The sequence below is a fragment of the Zingiber officinale genome, chromosome 11B (genome assembly GCF_018446385.1).
Source record: "Zingiber officinale cultivar Zhangliang chromosome 11B, Zo_v1.1, whole genome shotgun sequence".
NCBI classification, from domain to species: Eukaryota; Viridiplantae; Streptophyta; class Magnoliopsida; order Zingiberales; family Zingiberaceae; genus Zingiber; species Zingiber officinale.
In genome coordinates this window covers 13,706,853-13,725,306 of record NC_056007.1, presented here as the reverse complement: position 1 = coordinate 13,725,306, position 18,454 = coordinate 13,706,853, and the positions used below count along the sequence as shown (strand labels likewise).

Below are 18,454 nucleotides of genomic sequence, written 5' to 3'. Positions count from 1 at the left end.
TCGCTCAGGATTGTACGCCCGACCAAAGCACATAAATCCTATGGAGTTCTTCATATGAAATTGCTCGGGATTACATATCCCTTGGAAGCGCGGAGGTCTTTGGAATTCTTTATATACGGTCATGCCTGACTGAAGTTCAAAGAATTTATGGAAGGCCTCATTGTTCAGAACTATATGCTCCTTGAAGATATCACAAAAGGGATAATTCTTATTCTTAGCTCTCTTGGTCACTTCAAAGGAAGCAATAAAAGATAGCACTTATTCTCGCCCCTCATAGGAAGCAATATCAAGCTAAAAAAGGCTAGCAAAGCAAGTAAGTACAAATTTTTATAAAGTGCAAGTACTTAATTACAAGTCTTTTTAAATATACAATCATGCTTACTCAAAATGGCTTGTCAAGTTTTCGAGCAATTCCTAGGTAAGTCTACGACGGTTTATGAATAGAATGGGGGGTTCTCTAGATAGATAACCACCTTCCCTCAATTGCAGAATAACCCCTGTCACAGAATGATTCAAGGTTCCTATCATACGGCGGACATATTCATTGTTAAACCTCGAAGACCTCAAATAGGCTAAGTGTCTGTCCTCCCAGTGATCCTCCTCATGCTCCTTATAACTTTGAAATTCAGCCTGTAGTTTAGCAGCTTGGTCTTTCAAGGCATCTCTTTCTAATTTAAGCTGCTCTATCTCCTTTTGAAGTAAGGATATCTCAGCATCCTGAGCCTTTCTTTGTTCTTGCTCTTGTAGAAGAGTAAAATCTCTTGATGTTGAATCTTGAGCCTGATCAGAAAGAAAGATATTATGAAGCCTCTCCACATTCTCTAAGATGATGCTTTTATGATAAATATCTGAGAGGGCTTTGTCTTTCAAAGCAGTTTCCCCCTGGAGGCTGGAATGTAATCGGTCCACTCGTAATTTCAAGGTTTTCCTTTCAAGCTCTTTGTTTGCCAGTAGCTGCTGCTAATGTTGCAGTTCCTTCTTCAGACCCTCTATTTGTTGAGTATGCATAACTATCTTCTCTCGCAGTTGAGAAAGCTCAATGTGAGAAGGAGGAAGATTGGCTTTTAATGCCTCTACTTGAGTTTTTAACTTGCTATTTTCCCGCTCTAGAGCAATGAGTAGCTGGTCTAGGTGAAGACTTGAGGCGAGGAACTAAAATAATAATGCAATTAGCAGGAATAATAAGAAGCTAACAATATATAATGAAAAACACTTATGTCTATAGCTTGACGACTATGACTGTCAGCGCAGTTTGAAAGACTGGTGCCCCTTAACTGCCTTGACTATGTAGCCAGGATTCATCCAAGGGGCCTTGTATCTGTAGGAAACCGCAATTAGGAGGATTAGAGGCTTGTCCCAGTTGAGAGGGTAGACTCGCAGCTTGTCTGAATAAAGGCGCAGGGACAGAAGGTGAATGAGGCCGGGAAGAAGACGAAGGAATAGAGGGGAAGGAAGTAGTAGAAATGAGAGCAACAGAGGAGGAACTAGAGGGTATGGAAGGTGGCAAAGCAAGGAAAGTCGATTCAGTTGTTGAAGCATCGATAAGCGAGGGTGCTGGATTCGGAGAAGATCTCCGGCAAGGTGTTCTTTTAGCTCGAGATCCAGAAGTCAGAGAAGGTAGGGCCAAGGAAAGAGGTTGAGAGGAGGCAGAAGTAGTAGTAGCCATCTGAGAGGCAGAAGTAGCTGAAACAACAACAGAAGAGGAAGGAATAAGTAGAGCTGATCTCATCATTCTAAGAGAAAGATTGGAAATAATATGGGTAGGGAGCATAGGTGCCTTACCTCTCTCAAAAGAAATAGGTGAAGGAACAATGGGGGTCTGCACAAAGGTACCAAAAGTGTCACGAAAAGGAACTTTCTTAGTAAGCCTGGGCTTCTTGACTATGGCAACAAAAGGTTGTTCCTCTTCCTCTTCCATAGAAGCAACAACTTCCGCTGCTTGCTCTTCCTTAGATAATAAACCCAGAGTAGAAGAAGGAGTAGCTCGACGAGCCTGTAGCCATTTTTCTCCAAGTTTATTCAAATAAGACTTGGTCATAGTTGTGTTCTTGTACATGAAAGCAGGTAGAAGAGTATCAGCTAAAATATAAGCATCAGGCGTTATTATAAAAAATAGGTAACAAACGACTAATAAACATAATCAAGAATGTTTGAACATACCAAAAGAAACCTCCAAAGGGTTTTCAATGGAACTTATGCCAAAGGGAAACATTAGACCTTCCACAAGCAAGGTCGGTAAGCAAAATTTAGCACCCTTTAACTTGTGTAGGGCAGAAGAAACTAAGAGATCGGTAAGGAGGCCGTCAATGCTAGGAGCCGGAGGAAGGTCATATATCTAGTTGATAGGAAAAGGGGGAGGAGAAGGAAGATGCATAAAGAAAAATTTGTGACGCCATTCCTCTTGGGGAGGAATCCCACCAAACAAAATAGCCTTAAGGCGAGACTGAAATTTAAAGATGCCAATGTATACTTGACGGGGAATGAAGAAGTGGTGAAATAGGCGAGGGGACAAAGGAAAATCTAGCAGTTTAGATACCCCAACAAAACCCACAAGGATAGAAAAAGACTGAGGAGTAAACTGATTGAGAGGAATCTCAAAGTAAATACTAACATCAGCGAAAAAGGGGTGTAGAGGAAATTGAAAACCTTGTAAATTTTGATCAAAGAAGATAGATATGCTTCCTAGAGGAGGAAGATGTGGACTGTCCCGAGAGGTAGGACGGACCATATAAGAGGGAAAACCATAGTTTACTTGCAACTCCACCTCCTCCGGATCGGCAAGGCTAGAAGTGCACGAAAGGAACCACGCGGGGGAAGGAGTGACCATGGCTGAATAGCGGAAGGAAGGCGAACAGGGGAAGGAGGAGAAATAGTCAGGAAGTAGAAGAGAGTGTCTTAAACCCTTGCCTTCCTCTGTGCTTTAGACCAAAAACCCTTAAACAGAAATAGAAGAACCGGAAAAAGGGGAAATCCAAAGGCCAATGATAATTTTTGCAGAACTTAGGTATAAAGGAGGGTAGGAAAAGATGTAAACTCAATAAAGAAGAACATACAGAATCATAACCGCCATAAAGAGGTGAGGTCATCGAAGAAGGGATCAAATTCAAAAAGAAGGCCGAATCCCAAGGAAAGGAAGGTAAGTTTAGTAATCATCCTCGGAAAACATGACCAGTTTTTCTCTCTCTATGCCCTTGATTCTTAAAGAATCAAAGAGGTATGAAGAAAATCGGTCGGGTATGAGGTTGATAGGATAGTTTAAGATCATCTATTTGATTAAACAACAAATCCAGACGGTCATAATAGATCGGACAAGATTTAGTTATGTATGAAGAGCCGAACGATATTCGCGGTTATAATAAGACCGACCGAGATTAATGGTAATATAGTGTATCACAGTAGATCAGATGAAATCTAGCTGAGTAGGAAGCACCAGACGATATTTGCCTATATAAATATAAATCGACCAGTTATAATAAACTGAGCGATATTGATAATATTATAACGTACCATACTGGACGATATTTGTAAGCATAAGTATAAATCGACTGGTTATGACAGACCAGTCAAGATGGATGATATTATAATATATCGATTAGGGCTTTATTGTAGCAAGAAGAGCGACATTCGACATGCTTGAATAAAATGAACAACCACCATGAATGAAAAGGAGCAAATTTAGTGGTAGAAGGAGAAGTTTAACTTTACACAAACAAGCCAGATTGTCGTGACGAGTTCTAGTTAACTTTACAATGATCCAGATTCTAACGAAATGATTACTCTAGGGACAGCTGAGGAAACAAATCAGCAGGCCTATTATCAAGGAGCTTGCGTCGGTTCAAGAAGTTGGGAGGAGGATCACGAGACAAGAAGTCTTCTTCTCGCAATTGCTTTATTGCTCCTTCAGCTCCAGCGGTATAGGCGGCCAAAATAGATTTTACGATCGGCCTGTTGAATTCGGTAGAGTTGATCAAGATGGTGGCCCGCTCCTTAAAGCGACCGTCTTCACCAGCTTTATACTCAACCAAAGCTGTCTAGGAAGACTTCAGCTCAGCATCTTTGGTGGAGGCCTCTGTCTTGGCTGTATTCAAGGAAGTGTTTAAGGAAGTTATTTCATCATCCTTCAACTGCAGAGCTTTGAGTTTGTCAGCAAGGGTGGACTCGTAATCCGACTTCAGTTTGTTAGTTTCAGCAACCTGCCTCTCTAATTTGGAAGACAATTCATTATTAAGGTATGTAGCCGATTTAAATCGAGACTGAAGGCTCTCAAGTTGGGCTTCATATTGTTTCTTGGATTCCTCTGAAAGTGCGGTAGAGGACATCTTAGCAACTTTTTGTTTAAGCCTCTCGTTCTCATGATATAAGTGGCTCATTAGTCTAGCCCGATCCATATTGGCCATCCATCGCTAAGAATATAATAATGGGTCATAAAATAGCCAAAGAATAAATAATAAAAGAGTAATAATAATAATACCTTGGTTTCCTCATGGGAAAATTGATCAAACATCTCGGGAGGGGTAGGACCTTCAAATAGGGGGCAAATTTCCTCCCGAGCAATGGAAAAAGAACCTCCTAGCAGTACCGGGAGGACGAGAATGGTAGAAGAACTAGTAGAAAAGGAAGAGATTAGGATAAAAGGGGGAGCAAAAATCAAGTAAGAAGAAAAGGAAGAAGGTAAAGACCCAGACTCTGGAAAAGATAGGGGAGAGGTAAAAGAAGTGCCGCCAGAAGCAGTGGTGCTGGAAGAAGACGAGGAAGAGAAAACAAGAGAAGGATAGAGGTCAGCTAGAGTAGGCTCAGCAGGAGGAAGGTCAGCAGAAGCAAAACCTTCTGAAAGTAATTCTTCAGTAGGAAGAATGAGTCTCCTCTTGGGAGGAGGAGCTCCGGTAAGCTTGCGTCCTGGGTGTTTGCTGGGGGCAACATCAGTCAGGGATTTTTCTGAGCTTACAGGGGATGTAAGCTCAATAACGGGAAGGGAAATGGCTGCTGAAGAAGCAACAGCCACTAATGAAGAAACAACTGGCAAAGGGACGGCAGGAGTTTCTGCAGGAAGGCCCTCAAGGACCTTAGGAACCACTAGAGAGCTGGAGGCTTCCACCAGAGGAATTGAGGCCTCAGTTGAGGAGGGCTGATTGAGTGCGGCAAGAAGCTCTTACTCTTTAGCCTGCAGCTTGGCCTCTTCCAGGCGTAGTTCTTCATCAATCAGCGCAGCATAAAACCCAGCCACTACACAAAGGGAAGAAAATGATTTAGTTAGTAAAAATTGATAGAAGAAGAAACAGAACTTTACCTAAGGAGCCGTCTATCTTATGTTTGACCGGGCTCAAACCAAATAGATACAATATATCATTCCGCAGCCATTCAGTGATAGAAAGACGACGACATAGCAACTTTTCACAAAAAAGGGGAAAAGAGGGGTGAAGGTGAAACTTCTTGACATCGGGTAAAGGAGGTAAAGAAGATCTCCAAACGTGAGACCAAGGAATAGGTCCCGTAAACTTTATGAAGAAGAAGCGAGATTTCTAGGCTTTTAGAGAAGAAGGCATATCATCAAAAAGGACTATCTTAGTCCGAGATTGGAAAAGGAAAACACCTGGTTCTGCTACCTTTGGATAGGAAAACATGAAGACATTTTGAGGAGTAGGAGGAATGTCAAGTGTACGAAACATGTACATGCCACACAAATAATGAAAGGCATTAGGCACAAATTGTTGAAGAGGAATGCCAAATTATTGGCTTACATCGATTAGAAAAGGAGGAATAGGGAACCTTAAACTCCCTATCAACTGATCCCTAAAGAAAATCACACAATTAGCAGGAAGATGGTGAGGATGCTCATCTGGTTCAGGGATTAGGATGTCGTATTCCTCAGGGATTTCATATTGCATATGAATAGCAAGCCGAGCATCCTTGTCGAAGGAAGATGAAATTTGAGTATACTAAGGAGAAATCATTTCTTCAGCCATAGACAGAGGTAAGGGTTAACAGAACAACAAGTTACTTACTGAGAGTTAAAGAGAGAAGATCACTGGAAGACGGTGAACGTGGGGATTTATCAAAGATTACAGCAAAGGAAGAAACGCTAAGGCAGGAAAGAAGAGACAAGGTCGATAAGAAGATGAAAGGTTTAGGGTTGAGAGAACATGTGGTCACCGTTAGATCAGAATACCTTTTTTCAATGAACACCGTTGATTATAAAAGTAAGTAGACTCTGGTGTTATAAAAAAAGATGAGAAAAGACACGCATCATATGACCATAAATGGGCATTTATGATGGACGCGACAAATCGAATCATATAGGGGTTGGTGGCGTCGCGTTGTACGCCTCCAAAATTCTCTTACCGTTGAAAGGCCAATCATAATCAAGGAAATTTTGGAAAAAGAGGCACAGTTTACTGTGTGCAATAAAGAAAGATGGGAGAATAATGATAAAATAAAATAAAGTCTGACACCACCTCTTTAGATTACACTTAAAGAGGAGGTTAGTAGTGACATAATTTAGGTTTAAAAGTCTTTTGGCTTATCCAAGAAAGGGAAATGTTGACCAAGCATTATAGATCGGGCAAGCATAGAAACATCTAGTCCCGTGTGGCCCATGATGTGATATCAATAGGCAAAGTCCGATCAGGCATGTAACAATATGACAAACAAGTCAATATCGGCCGGGTCATCCCTTTGAGGAAGAACCAATTAGAAAAAAAGGAAAACGCGGGAAAAGACGTTTATAATAAATGAAAAAGGGAATATTAGGGCTCATGAGGAAAAAAGCTAAGTGTTGTAGATAAATTGGGAAGCTCATCTATTCTTATGAACCAGAAGGATTCAAGAAAGTCACCTAGTTTGATACAAGAGACCGTTCGATTTTACACTCGGAACATGATCAAATACATAATATTACATTTCCCTCTCAAAATTCTAAACCCTAGGATGCCAACACAAATTACAAATATAAATCCTCTAAGAGCTCAGAGGATTTCAACCCCACTGGAACCAAACTCGACCGGGGTAAAGAAGTGGGAACATATGAAGGAAACTATGAAGCAGAGTGGTCTCATGAACAAAGGAGGTGCGAACTTGTTCAAGCCCCCTCAGACGGGTCATGGAACAATTCACCTCCTGGATGGACACTTTGAGCTCTGTTTCTAGGGCATCCACGTTAGCCTGCAGACGTCCTAAGCCGTGCTGCCATCATGACGTCAACAAGCTAGTTACATGAACCTCCCTGGTTAACGTGAACACCTCTGAAGCTTGTGAGTCTGCAAAGCAGTCATTTCTTCGGCTTGGAATTCTAGATCTCGACGAACTTTGCTCCTTAAGACCGTTCCTCAAAACTGGGGAAGGTTCAGAACAAGAACGACCTCATCTATAAAGCTCACTTTCTCCAACAAGAATCGCGCCTAAAGAGAAAGGTCTGGAGTCATACTCTTGGAAGGACGAAGGGAAGCAAGATGGAAGAGAAGTAGGGCAAGTGAAGAAGGAAGGGGAGATCATGGCTCTATTTAACTTGACAAAGGAGTCACGGGATCACTGTACTAGGAGTCACAGGATCACTATACTAGGAGTCATGGGATTGTCGTACCAAAAGTCACGGGGACTACTATAGAGAAGGTCATGAGTCTACTGCAGTGGTCATGGCAGAGTCACGATTGAAGATATGCAAAGAAACATAAATAGACTTGGGTCTAGTCAGTCGGCTACACCTCCTTCGACTAGACTTGAAGGGAAGGCTAGTGATATGGGTTAGGTTTAGTAGGTCCCCGGTGGGGAGAAAGGAAATAGCAGAATGGAGAAGGATAGAGTAATATCGGTCGAGATATATCTTAAGAAGGATAAAGTAATATCAGTCAGGATGTACCTTGAGAAGAACAGAGTAATATCGGTCAAGATATACCTTGAGAAGGATAGAGTAATATCGATTGAGATATGCCTTGAGAAGGATAGAGTAATATCTGTCGGGATGTACCTTGAGAAGGACAGAGTAATATCAGTCGAGATATACCTTGAGAATGATAGAGTAATATCGGTCGGGATGTACCTTGAGAAGGACAGAGTAATATCGGACGAGAAATACCTTGAGAAGGGTAGAGTAATATTGGTCGGGATATACCTTGAGAAAGATAGTCTAAACCAATCATAATAATACTTTAAGAAAAGTCTAAATCAGTCAAGATAATACCCAGAGAAGGATAGAACAATCTCGGTCTAGACATACCTTAAGAAAGGTAGGCTAATATCGGTCGGTATGTACTTTGAGAAAGATAGAGTAATATCGGTTGGGATATACCTTAAGAAAGATAGAGTAATCTCGCCCGAGATAATACCTTAAGCAGGTAGGCTAATATCGGCCGAGAGTAAGCATGGTCAGATAGATGAGTCAAGACTGTTTGATTTAGCACATCTGAACATAGACTAGTATTAGTTAGGTGTATATGATCGTCCGGGTATGAAAAGATACAAGGCTTTACAGAATTTATAGTATATTACTGATGATTAGGACCTATGTTGAACAATAGTAACAACCAGCCCAGACATAACTTAAGCTCAATTCTGTCCAATATAAATCATAGTATAATATCAGGCTGTCTATGATATAATGAAGACAGGGTAAGTAAACATGAGCGATAAATATAACTCGATATAAGACAAGGTGAGAACAACTGTTTTAAGAATATTCATAAATAACTTATGTGATTGTATAACAAGTTGACTAATTTGGCGGGAAGAATGTTTCTAGACTCTTCTGCAGGTACTAGATGACAAAGAAGGTACATCTGGAGTACAAAGAAGATCCCTTAAAAGTTATTTTCCATAAGTACACAACTTACGTCATCTCATAACAAACTCTAACAAATCGGGGGCCACTTCATGACTACGGAGGTTATATGAAGTGGTATAAAAAGGGGAATCCTCTCCGTTGGCCAGGTATGCTTAAGCTCAAGCTCATGCTCATGCTCATGCTCTCATTGATAACACGCATGGCAACCCCTAGTTTTCAGTTACTGTTCATCTTCTTCTTCCTTCTTCCACACTAAGAGAGATCTCTGACTTGAGCGTCGGAGGGCCTAGCTAGGGATTCCCACCCCGGTCTTAGGTCACTGACAATACCGTTGGTTGGTCTCTTGTGCGCAGGAAGTCGTCGGAGCTCTCGATCTTGGTATTTCTCATCGGATTCTTCCTTCAATCTTTTGATCTCTGTGCCAGAAGGGCGTTCTATGGTTTCACTCTTCTAGATCCGCTTTGGATTTCTTGGATCAGGTATTCCACAGGTATTATTCCTCATTAGCAGTAGGTTTTCTACCCAGCTATCCATTTTGTCAAGCTTCTCAGACAGGATCAGGTTCAAAGTTAAGTTGTTTTGTTATCTAAAATGCTTGAATGAGTTTTCAGGAAAATTCTAAGTGTACTTAGGTAAAAGTCCTAGCTGCAGTTAGATAGGTGGAAAACCCTTGGGGGGGTAACCCTAGGTCCTAGGGGGTGGTAACCCTAGGTAGAAAGTCTTGACGGGTCGAGAGCTTCGGGCAAAATCCTATGGGGTGGTAACCCTAGATTGAAATCCTAGTGTCGCGAACCAGGTGGAAGACTGGATGGGTCATGGAGCAGACGTCCAACATGAAGACCGGAAGCATCGGACGCTGAGCAAAAGTTCAGTTGGTCTAGAGGATCGAACTGGCAAAAAGTAACTTCTCCTGAGAGGAGTAGGTGAGGACGCGTTCCCCGGAAAAGGGAACAGTAGATATCGGTTCAACCTAGGGTTTTCGATCAAAAATTCGAAGTCAGAACCGGACAGTCTGGTGACTGTCAGATATTCATATTTATGTTATTATTATGTGCTAACTTTGTATTGCAGGGTATACTTGGTATTTTGGGACTAACATATCTTGCAGGGAGAAAATAACGTGATTTTTCTCGGATGAACAGTACCCGAGGTGCCCTCCATGGACCTTGGAGGTGCCTCGGGTGCAAGAGTTGGGGAGTGCACGCAGCAGAGATGGAGGCACCCTCATGGAGTCCTGAGGCACCTCAGATGGCCTTGGAGGGGCCTTCAAGGGAATCAGAGGCACCCTCAGGTGGATAGGCTGCGAAGGAGTCAAAGCTCATCCACGCTGTGAATCCACTGATAATGGAGGCGCCCTCAAGGGGCTTGAAGGTGCCCTCAACGGCTTATATAAGCCTATCTCGACTAGCAGTTTGAGACAACACAGTTTTGACAATCTTTTTCAGTGCACTGCTAATGAGACGATCCGACTGAGCTACAACAAGACCCCGACGACCCGAAGCTGCGAAGTTTCAATTCCTTGTTGTCGGTATATCTTTTTTAGTATAATTTTGTAATAATATCTTGTAACCTTTTGCACAATTATAGTTGTTGCCCAAAGTAAACACTCAACAAGCGTGAGCCTTGGAGTAGGAGTCGCCACAGGCTCTGAACCAAGTAAATCCCTATGTTTGCTGGTGTCCTTCTGTGCGTTGTTTCTTAATTATTCCGTTGCGTTATTCGATAAGTTTTAAATCGAAAAGTGAAATCCACGAGCGCTATTCACCCCCCCTCTAGCGCTTTTCAATCCAATAATTGGTATTAGAGCGGGGTTGTTTCGATTTGGTGCAACCACCAGACAAGAAAAATTTCTTTTCTTTCGTGGTGATTTTCAATTTTTTCGGAGTTGATCGGAATCGACATTATTACTGCCTTCTGATCTATTTCTTTTTCGTAATTGAATTTTTTCCTTGAAGTTGATGCAACACCACTCGAGTTCGCGTGTTTATTCTTTCTTTATCCCACACTACTAATCCAAGACTAAGTTTTGTAACAAGTTTTCTTCCGTGTGTGCTAGATTTTCGTTGTGCAAGTTTTTATGGATCTCCAAGAAGGCTATAGCACTGTCTTCCCACCGCTCTTTATCGAAGAAGACTTCGGTTATTGGAAGGGTCGAATGGAGTCGTACCTTCAGACTCATTTCGAGGTCTAGATGATCGTCAAAACCGACCTTAAACTCCCAACTGACGACAATGGCAAACTGATATCGTGCAAGAACTAGGATGCAACTCTGATAAAGAAGGTAGAAGAAAACGCCAAAGCAACTTGTACACTTAAGTGAGGCCTAACTAAGGAGGAGCTGAATCGAGTCGACCCCTTCTCAAGTGCAAAAGAGTTGTGGCAAAAACGGATCGAGCTACACGAGGGTACATCAGACACGAAGGTAAGTAAGAGGGATCTCATTTTTAGCAACTTATATAACATAAAATTACAGGATGGTGAAACGGCAAGCCAGTTACATGCCCGTATACAAGATCTACTCAACGGACTCCACGCGATCGGGCAGAAAGTGGAGAACCGTGACGTTCTAAGGTACACCCTAAATGCCTTTCCGAGGAATACCTTGTGGGCATCCATAGTAGATGCTCACAAGGTATCTAAGGATCATGAATTATTTTCTGAATTTGAATTGCATAAACAAATTAATGCTCGATCGATCGAGAAGGGTATTGCTTTGATTACAGGTACAAGCAGAGCGCGTGAACCAAAAGCAAGATGCAGAATCGAACCGGAGTCAGAAGAAGAACCAGACTCAGACGATGATGATGATGAAATTACCGCCGAGCTCGTGAAACTAGTCTGGAAGATGTGCAAGAAAAATAAAACGGCGACTCAAACGAACACGAAGGTCAAGACTGAAGTTACTTGCTACGGCTGTAACCAGAAGGGGCACTACAAGCCGGATTCTCCAAACCAAAGGCAACGAAGAAGGAAGGTGCTTAAGGCAACATTGTCCGACTCATCAGATGAATCTGAATTCGATGAAGAAGAACAAGCAAGCTTCCTCGCTTTACCGGTACAAACAAATATTATCAAAACCGAGTCCGAGTCCGAAACCAAGAGAAAATCAGAAACTGAGTCCAAGCGAAGCTACGGATCTGTATCCATTTTCAAAGGACCTAACCCCACTATAAGCTCTCTTATTTTTGGTATTAATTTAGAAAATTTAGTTTCTTATTTGTTAAAGAAATTAGTTAAATCCAATGTCCGAGTCAAGTCACTCCAAAAGGAGGTAACAACCCTTAAGGAAGCGACTAACTCAAGTCCTTTAACTGAGTCTCTTCAAATTGGAAGTTCAACTCAAGTCCAACAACTTGAGGAAGAAAATTCCAATCTGAAAACTTAAGTTAAAGAACTTAAAGACACATTGGAACAGTTCACGTCAGGTTCCAAGAATCTTGATCTGATTCTTGGAAAACAAAGAGCTGTTTACAATAAATCTGGACTTGTATTTAAACATAAACATAAATTTAAATCATCTTTGTCAATTGTAAATAGATCAAATAGAAACATAGTCCAAGCATGGATCCCCAAGTCTAACTTGGTCAATCAAGTTGGACTAGGTCAATATTGGGTCCCCAAGGATCAAGTCCATTACCTTGATAGACCATATCGAGGCTATGATCTAGGGGGAGCCAATAGAAAGACTATTTTTAAAATTAGTTGATGATTGCTTTTACTATTTTTATATAAATGCTTAGATTAGGCTAGATTAAGGACCTAGGCGTAATTTACACTTGACTGGTTAGTCTTAGGAATTTCAAAAGGAAAATTAAATATATAATTTCTTTAAAAGGTTTTGTCTAGAAGTGGTGGATGATCCCATACCCAAGAAGGTCTAGTGCCTCGCCACAGCCTGGAAGCCAATCTTTGAAATGTGTATTAATTCTCTAATTGAAAAATCTAAGTCTAACCCAAATGTAAATTAATCCTTAGACAAAATCTAAATTAAAGATTAAAATTAATCATCTCACAAAAATCTATAAGGCTCCCTACTTGATAATTTAGAAAATGGTGAGATGGACTTAGGAAAAATTTAGATTGTTTAATTCAACTTATTTAATTTAAATCAATTCATCTTAATCAAATTATTAATTCGATTAGGTCAACCTAATTAATTTCAAAATGTTAATTTTAATTTTAAAATGTTAATTATTTTTAAAATCATAATTAAATTATTTTTAAATTATGATTAATTTCAAAAAACTTATTTTTAAAATTATAATTTCAAAATCATAATTAATAAAATTATTTGATTATTAATATTTAAATTAAAATTAAGTTTCAAATTATTAATTATTAAATTTTCATTTTCAAATCTTAATTATTCCTTATTAATAATTAATTTTCAAATCATATTTAATGACAATTAATTTTCATAATCTAAATAACAATTAATTTTCAAATCATATTTAATGACAATTAATTTTCAAATCATATTTAATGACAATTAATTTTCATAATCTAGATAACAATTAATTTTCAAATCATATTCAATTTTCAAAATCTAAATCCTAATTAATTTCAAAATCATATTGGAATTCAAGAATCCTAGTCATTTAATTATTAGATTTTCAAAATCTTAATTATTTCTAAATGATAATTTATTTTCAAATTAATTTCAAAGTCTTACTTAATTCCATAAATATTTTTTAGATTATTTTTCAAAAAATGATAATTTCTTTCAAATCATTATAATTATCATAATTAATTTCAAAAAGTTAATTGTTTTCATGTGATTTATATTTCAAAATCTAAATCATAATTAATTTTCAAATCATATATGCAAGATTATAATTTCAAACTTAATTTTTAATACATTTTTAAAAATTGTAAAAAATTTTAAATCTTAACTTATTTGAAATTCAAACTCACTGAAAACTCAAAAACCTATATTTTACATCTAAATTTCAATATTTTTTTAAATAAAGTTAATTCCGTTTCATACTCACTCATAAGCTGAATATGCTTGATAACCTAGAATGGTTGAGATGAAAAATTAGGAAAATAGATAATCTTTTTTATTTTTATGCTTGGACTCTAGGACACAAAAATTTATTTTGGCATTAATCAAGGGGAAGTGAAAGAAAGGTGAAGGCATTTTAAAAAAAAAAATTTTTTTAGTTTGTTAAATAAACCTTATTTGAAAATGCAAGTTCAAATACTTTTGAAAAAGTTTTAAGTTTATAAAATATTTAATTATGCTTTTTATCTATTTTTTTAAAGGCTGAGTATTTTTCAAAGCTAAGTACTTAACTATGCTTTTATGAAAAACCCTCTTTAAGCTAAGTACTTAATTAAAGCTTTTATCAAAATTCTTTTAACCAAGTACTTAACTAAGTTTCTTTTGAAAATCCTTTTAATATAAGTACCAAATTTATCAAAGTCTTTTTAAAAACTAAGTTTTTCTTTAACAAAATTGTCTTATTTTTTTTCTAAGTGAAAGTGGGCTTAGCTAAAGTTATTTAAATTGATACTATTTAAGCTAAGTAATATAACTAAGTAAAATTACTTTTTGAAACCCTAAAGTGTTTCTTTTTGAAAAATTCTTATCTAAACTACATTCCAAACTTAGTTTTTGAGCAAAATTTTTTTTTTTGGGGGAAAGATTCCTTAATCTAAATTTAAGTTTTAAAAGCTAAGTATTTTCAAAGAATCTCTAATTTAGCTAAGGTCCTAAATTATTATAATTAAAGCTAAGTATTTTTTGCAAGAAACTCCTTTTCAAAGCAAATTGTTTATTAAAATCATTTTTAGCTAAGTAATTATCAAAGAAAATTTTCTTGTAAACTTAGTCAATTTATTTTCCAGACATAGCTATTTCGCATAGTATTTTCTCAACCAAATCATTTTAAAACTAAGTTTAAGCTAAGTTTTCAACTAAGGACTTTTTCACTAAGTTTGTTTTCTTTACAATTTCTAAGTCCTTCACTATGTAAATCCTTGACAATGTTTAGGGAAGCTACAGTTCAGGGGAAGCTTAAGGTTAAATAGAGTAATATTTTTTACTATTTTTAGTTATTAAAACAACCTTCTCCCTACTTGTTTTCTTTTAGATTTATGTCAAAGGAGGAGAGAAAAGTCACAGTTAAACAAAAATTAAGCAAATTAATGCTCATGTTTAAATTTCTTTATTTATTGCTTGTTATATTTTTACTTAACTTTGAACTGTGTTGTCATAATCAAAAAGGGGGAGATTGCTGGTGCGGGAAGCATCCGATGATCGAACTTGTGTTTTGATTATGTCAAAGGGTTCAAAGTTAAGTTATTTTATTATCTAAAATGCTTGAATGAATTTGAAAGAAAGTTCTAAGTGTACTTAGGCAAAAGTCCTAGCTGTCGTTAGGCAGGTGGAAAACCCTAGGGGGTGGTAACCCTAGGTCCTAGGGGGTGGCAACTCTAGGTGAAGAAAAGTCCTAGTTGCGGTTAGACAAAGGGAAAACCTTAGGGGGCGATAACCCTAGGTCATAGGGGGTGGTAACCCTAGGTGGAAAGTCTTGGCGAGTCGAGAGCTTCGGGTAAAATCCTAGAGGGTGGTAACCCTAAGTTGAAATCCTGGTGTCGCGAACCAGGTGGAAGACTGGACGGATCATGGAGCTGACGTCTAGCATGAAGACCGGAAGCATCGGACGCTAAGAAAATGTCGAGTCGGTCTGGAGGACCAAACTGGCAAAAGGTAACTTCTCCTGAGAGGAGTAGGTGAGGACGTGTTCCCCGGAAGAGGGAACAGTAGACATAGGTTCGACCTAGGATTTCCGATCGGAAATTCGAAGTTAGAATTGGACAGTCCAGTGACTGTCAGATATTCATATTTATGTTATTATTATGTGTTAACTTTGTGTTGTAGGGTATGCTTGATATTTTGGGACTAACATATCTTCAGGGATAAAATAACGTGATTTGCCTCAGATGAACAGTACCCGAGGCACCCTCCATGGAGCCTGGAAGCGCCTTGGGTGCAAGAGCTGGGGAGTGCACGCAGCAGAGCTGGAGGCACCCTCATGGAGTCCTGAGGCACCTCACACGACCTTGGAGGCGCCTTCAAGGGCATCGGAGGCGTCCTCAGGTGGATAGGCTGTGAAGGAGTCAAAGCTCATCCATGCTGTGAATCCGTCGGTAATGGAGGCGCCCTCAAGGGGCTTGAAGGTGCCCTCAACGACTTATATAAGTCTGTCTCGACTAGCAGTTGAGACAACACAGTTTTGGCAATCCTTCTTCAGCGCACTGCTAACAAGATGATCTGGCTGAGCTACAACAAGACCCCGATGACCAGAAGCTGTGAAGTTTCAATTCCTTATTGTCGGTATAGATTTTTCAGTACAATTTTGTAATAATCTTTTGCAACCTTTTGCGCGATTATAGTTATTGCCCAAAGTAAATGCTCAACGAGCGTGGACCTTGGAATATGAGTCGCCACAGGCTCCGAACCAAGTAAATCCCTGTGTTTGATGGTGTCCTTCAGTGCATTGTTTCTTTATTATTCCGCTGCGTTATTCGATAAGTTTTAAACCAAAAAGTGAAAGCCACGAGTGTTATTGTAATAACAGAAATACCTTTTAGAAGTCACCTTAGGCATTCAAGGTACTTTAGAATAAGCATTTAGTATCCTGAATTTAGAAATATATCACCATAATGTATCATAATCAGGAGCGGATTTACACGTGGACAGGGGGGCACGACCAGTCCACGTGTAAACCTTATTAGTCGGTGGCATGTCGTGACAGTCTACTCGCTCCATCGCTCAGCGACTCAGGTGTCTTCGAAGCCTACAAAATAGTTGGATGATGTGTGGAGGCCTCGTGTGAGTGCGACGAGAACATTCTCGAGTCCAATTCGAGAGAAAGGTGTACTTTCTTTCTACTCCTTACTCCTTACTCCTTACTCCTCACTCCTCACTCCTCACTCCTTAGAATTTAGTCTTAGGATTTCGAAAGCCTTAAAACTAAGCTAAGGGAAAAAAAAAGAAATTTTTTTTGGTGTTTCCAATTTTTATATTCAAAGGGGAGCCTTGGCGCAATTGTTAAGTTGTTGTTTTGTGACCAAAAGATCACGGGTTCGAATCCTGGAAACAACCTCTTGCAAAAAGTAAGGTAAAGCTGCGTACAATGGATCATTCTCCGTGACCCTGCAAGACGGGAACTTCGTGCACCGTGCTACCCTTCTTCCAATTTTCATATTCGTTTCTACGCCACTATGATTCTATGAACATTGAACAGATTTATACCTTGAACCTTCATTTATGAATGAGGCACGAGAAGAACACATAGATAAATACCGAAAGATCAAATTCATAAATTCTGTAAGAAAAAGATCTTAATAGTTAATATTACATGGCCCTCCCCCTCCTTGTGACCTTGTCCAATTGTTCAACTTGCACTTTGCAGTCTTGCAGAGTTTCAGACTTGCACAGTTGCACTTGAAATTGAACTTGAACTCTTGAAGGCTGCTTTACAATTTACATGGGCCTCCATAATTTTTTTTTTTGCCTCTAATATATGCACACACATGCTGACATGCAAATATTATATTGTAATTTCTAATTGGTATCCGTGATCCATCAGTATTCAATGGTCCTATTTAGTTACCGTGGGCCCATGGCATTGAAGCAACCTATAGTTCTCTGCATTGTTATGATTTATAGCTTATTTTGAATGGTCTAAAGTACATAATTTTACTAGATTGCTTGATTTTATTTGTTTTTCTCCTTTTCTTTAGTTACATTCCTTGAGTTTGTTTATTTTTCCCTTATTGGAATGATTAATTTTAGACATTTTAATTAAATCTTATAAGTTATGATTTTAGAAATTAAAGTGCTTAAATGGTTAAATAGTTGAAGTTGGAATTTTTTATTGTTGATTTAATATTTGATGAAATGATAAAAAGCATGGTGTTTTTTTTTTTGATGATGTTATTATTATTTATTGTTTTAATATTGTTATTATTAATTATTATTTGTTGGAGCAATTCTAATGGTCTGTGGGACCATGTGTTTTGGTGTTTAGGCAAAGGGTTTAAGTTAGGTTCACCCTTGTATTTGATATGTGTACTTGAGTTGTGCAGGACTGGAGGATACACATGTGATTCAGGTTGATGGCTTTGGGTCCGGTGAAGGATGACATTGGGGACGAGCCACGGGCTTGTATGCATCCGAGGAACCGTGGACAAGACAATAAGGACAAGGGTCGAGGGAAGCAATTTCGGGGCATACACGAAGGATGACATTGGGGATGAGCCGCGGGCTTGGATGCATCCGAGGGACGAGAGCCAAAGGGAGTATGCTTGAAGGCAAGAGGTCAAAGCTGCAAAGAACAGTCAAGTGAGTCGTGAGGGTTCGAGTGCGACTCAGGATGAGAAGCCCTAAGTGTAGAGTTGTACCAGTCGACTGGTGGTGAGTACAGAGAGCTTCTGTACTCGAATGGCTAGGCACCAGTCGACTGGTGCAAGGACCAGTCGACTGGTAAAGAGCCGTTAGAGTGCCGTTGGGCTGGCACCAGTCGACTGGTGTAAGGATCAGTCGACTGGTAACGGTAAAATAGCAAGGCTATTTTCTTCCAAGCTCTATAAGAAGGAGCTTGGGATGGTCGGCCAAGGTGACGAAATTAGACTTTGTTAAGGCCTAATTAGTAGTCACTAAGTGCTCAA

At 39.2% G+C, this 18,454-nt stretch overlaps 1 protein-coding gene across 1 annotated transcript in view; it reads right to left on the bottom strand.

Moving 5' to 3' along the window:
* Positions 1-4,031: 4,031 nt before the first annotated feature.
* Positions 4,032-18,454, bottom strand: part of LOC122033796 (cell division cycle protein 48 homolog) — a gene marked incomplete at its 5' end in the record, with an annotated part of 29,646 nt that continues 15,223 nt past the window's right edge. Inside the window, 4 exons of the mRNA XM_042592956.1 lie at positions 4,032-4,403; positions 4,472-4,604; positions 4,680-5,081; positions 5,154-5,223. Coding sequence (XP_042448890.1) covers positions 4,032-4,403; positions 4,472-4,604; positions 4,680-5,081; positions 5,154-5,223 — 977 coding nt within the window. The remainder of the gene's footprint in view (positions 4,404-4,471; positions 4,605-4,679; positions 5,082-5,153; positions 5,224-18,454) is intronic.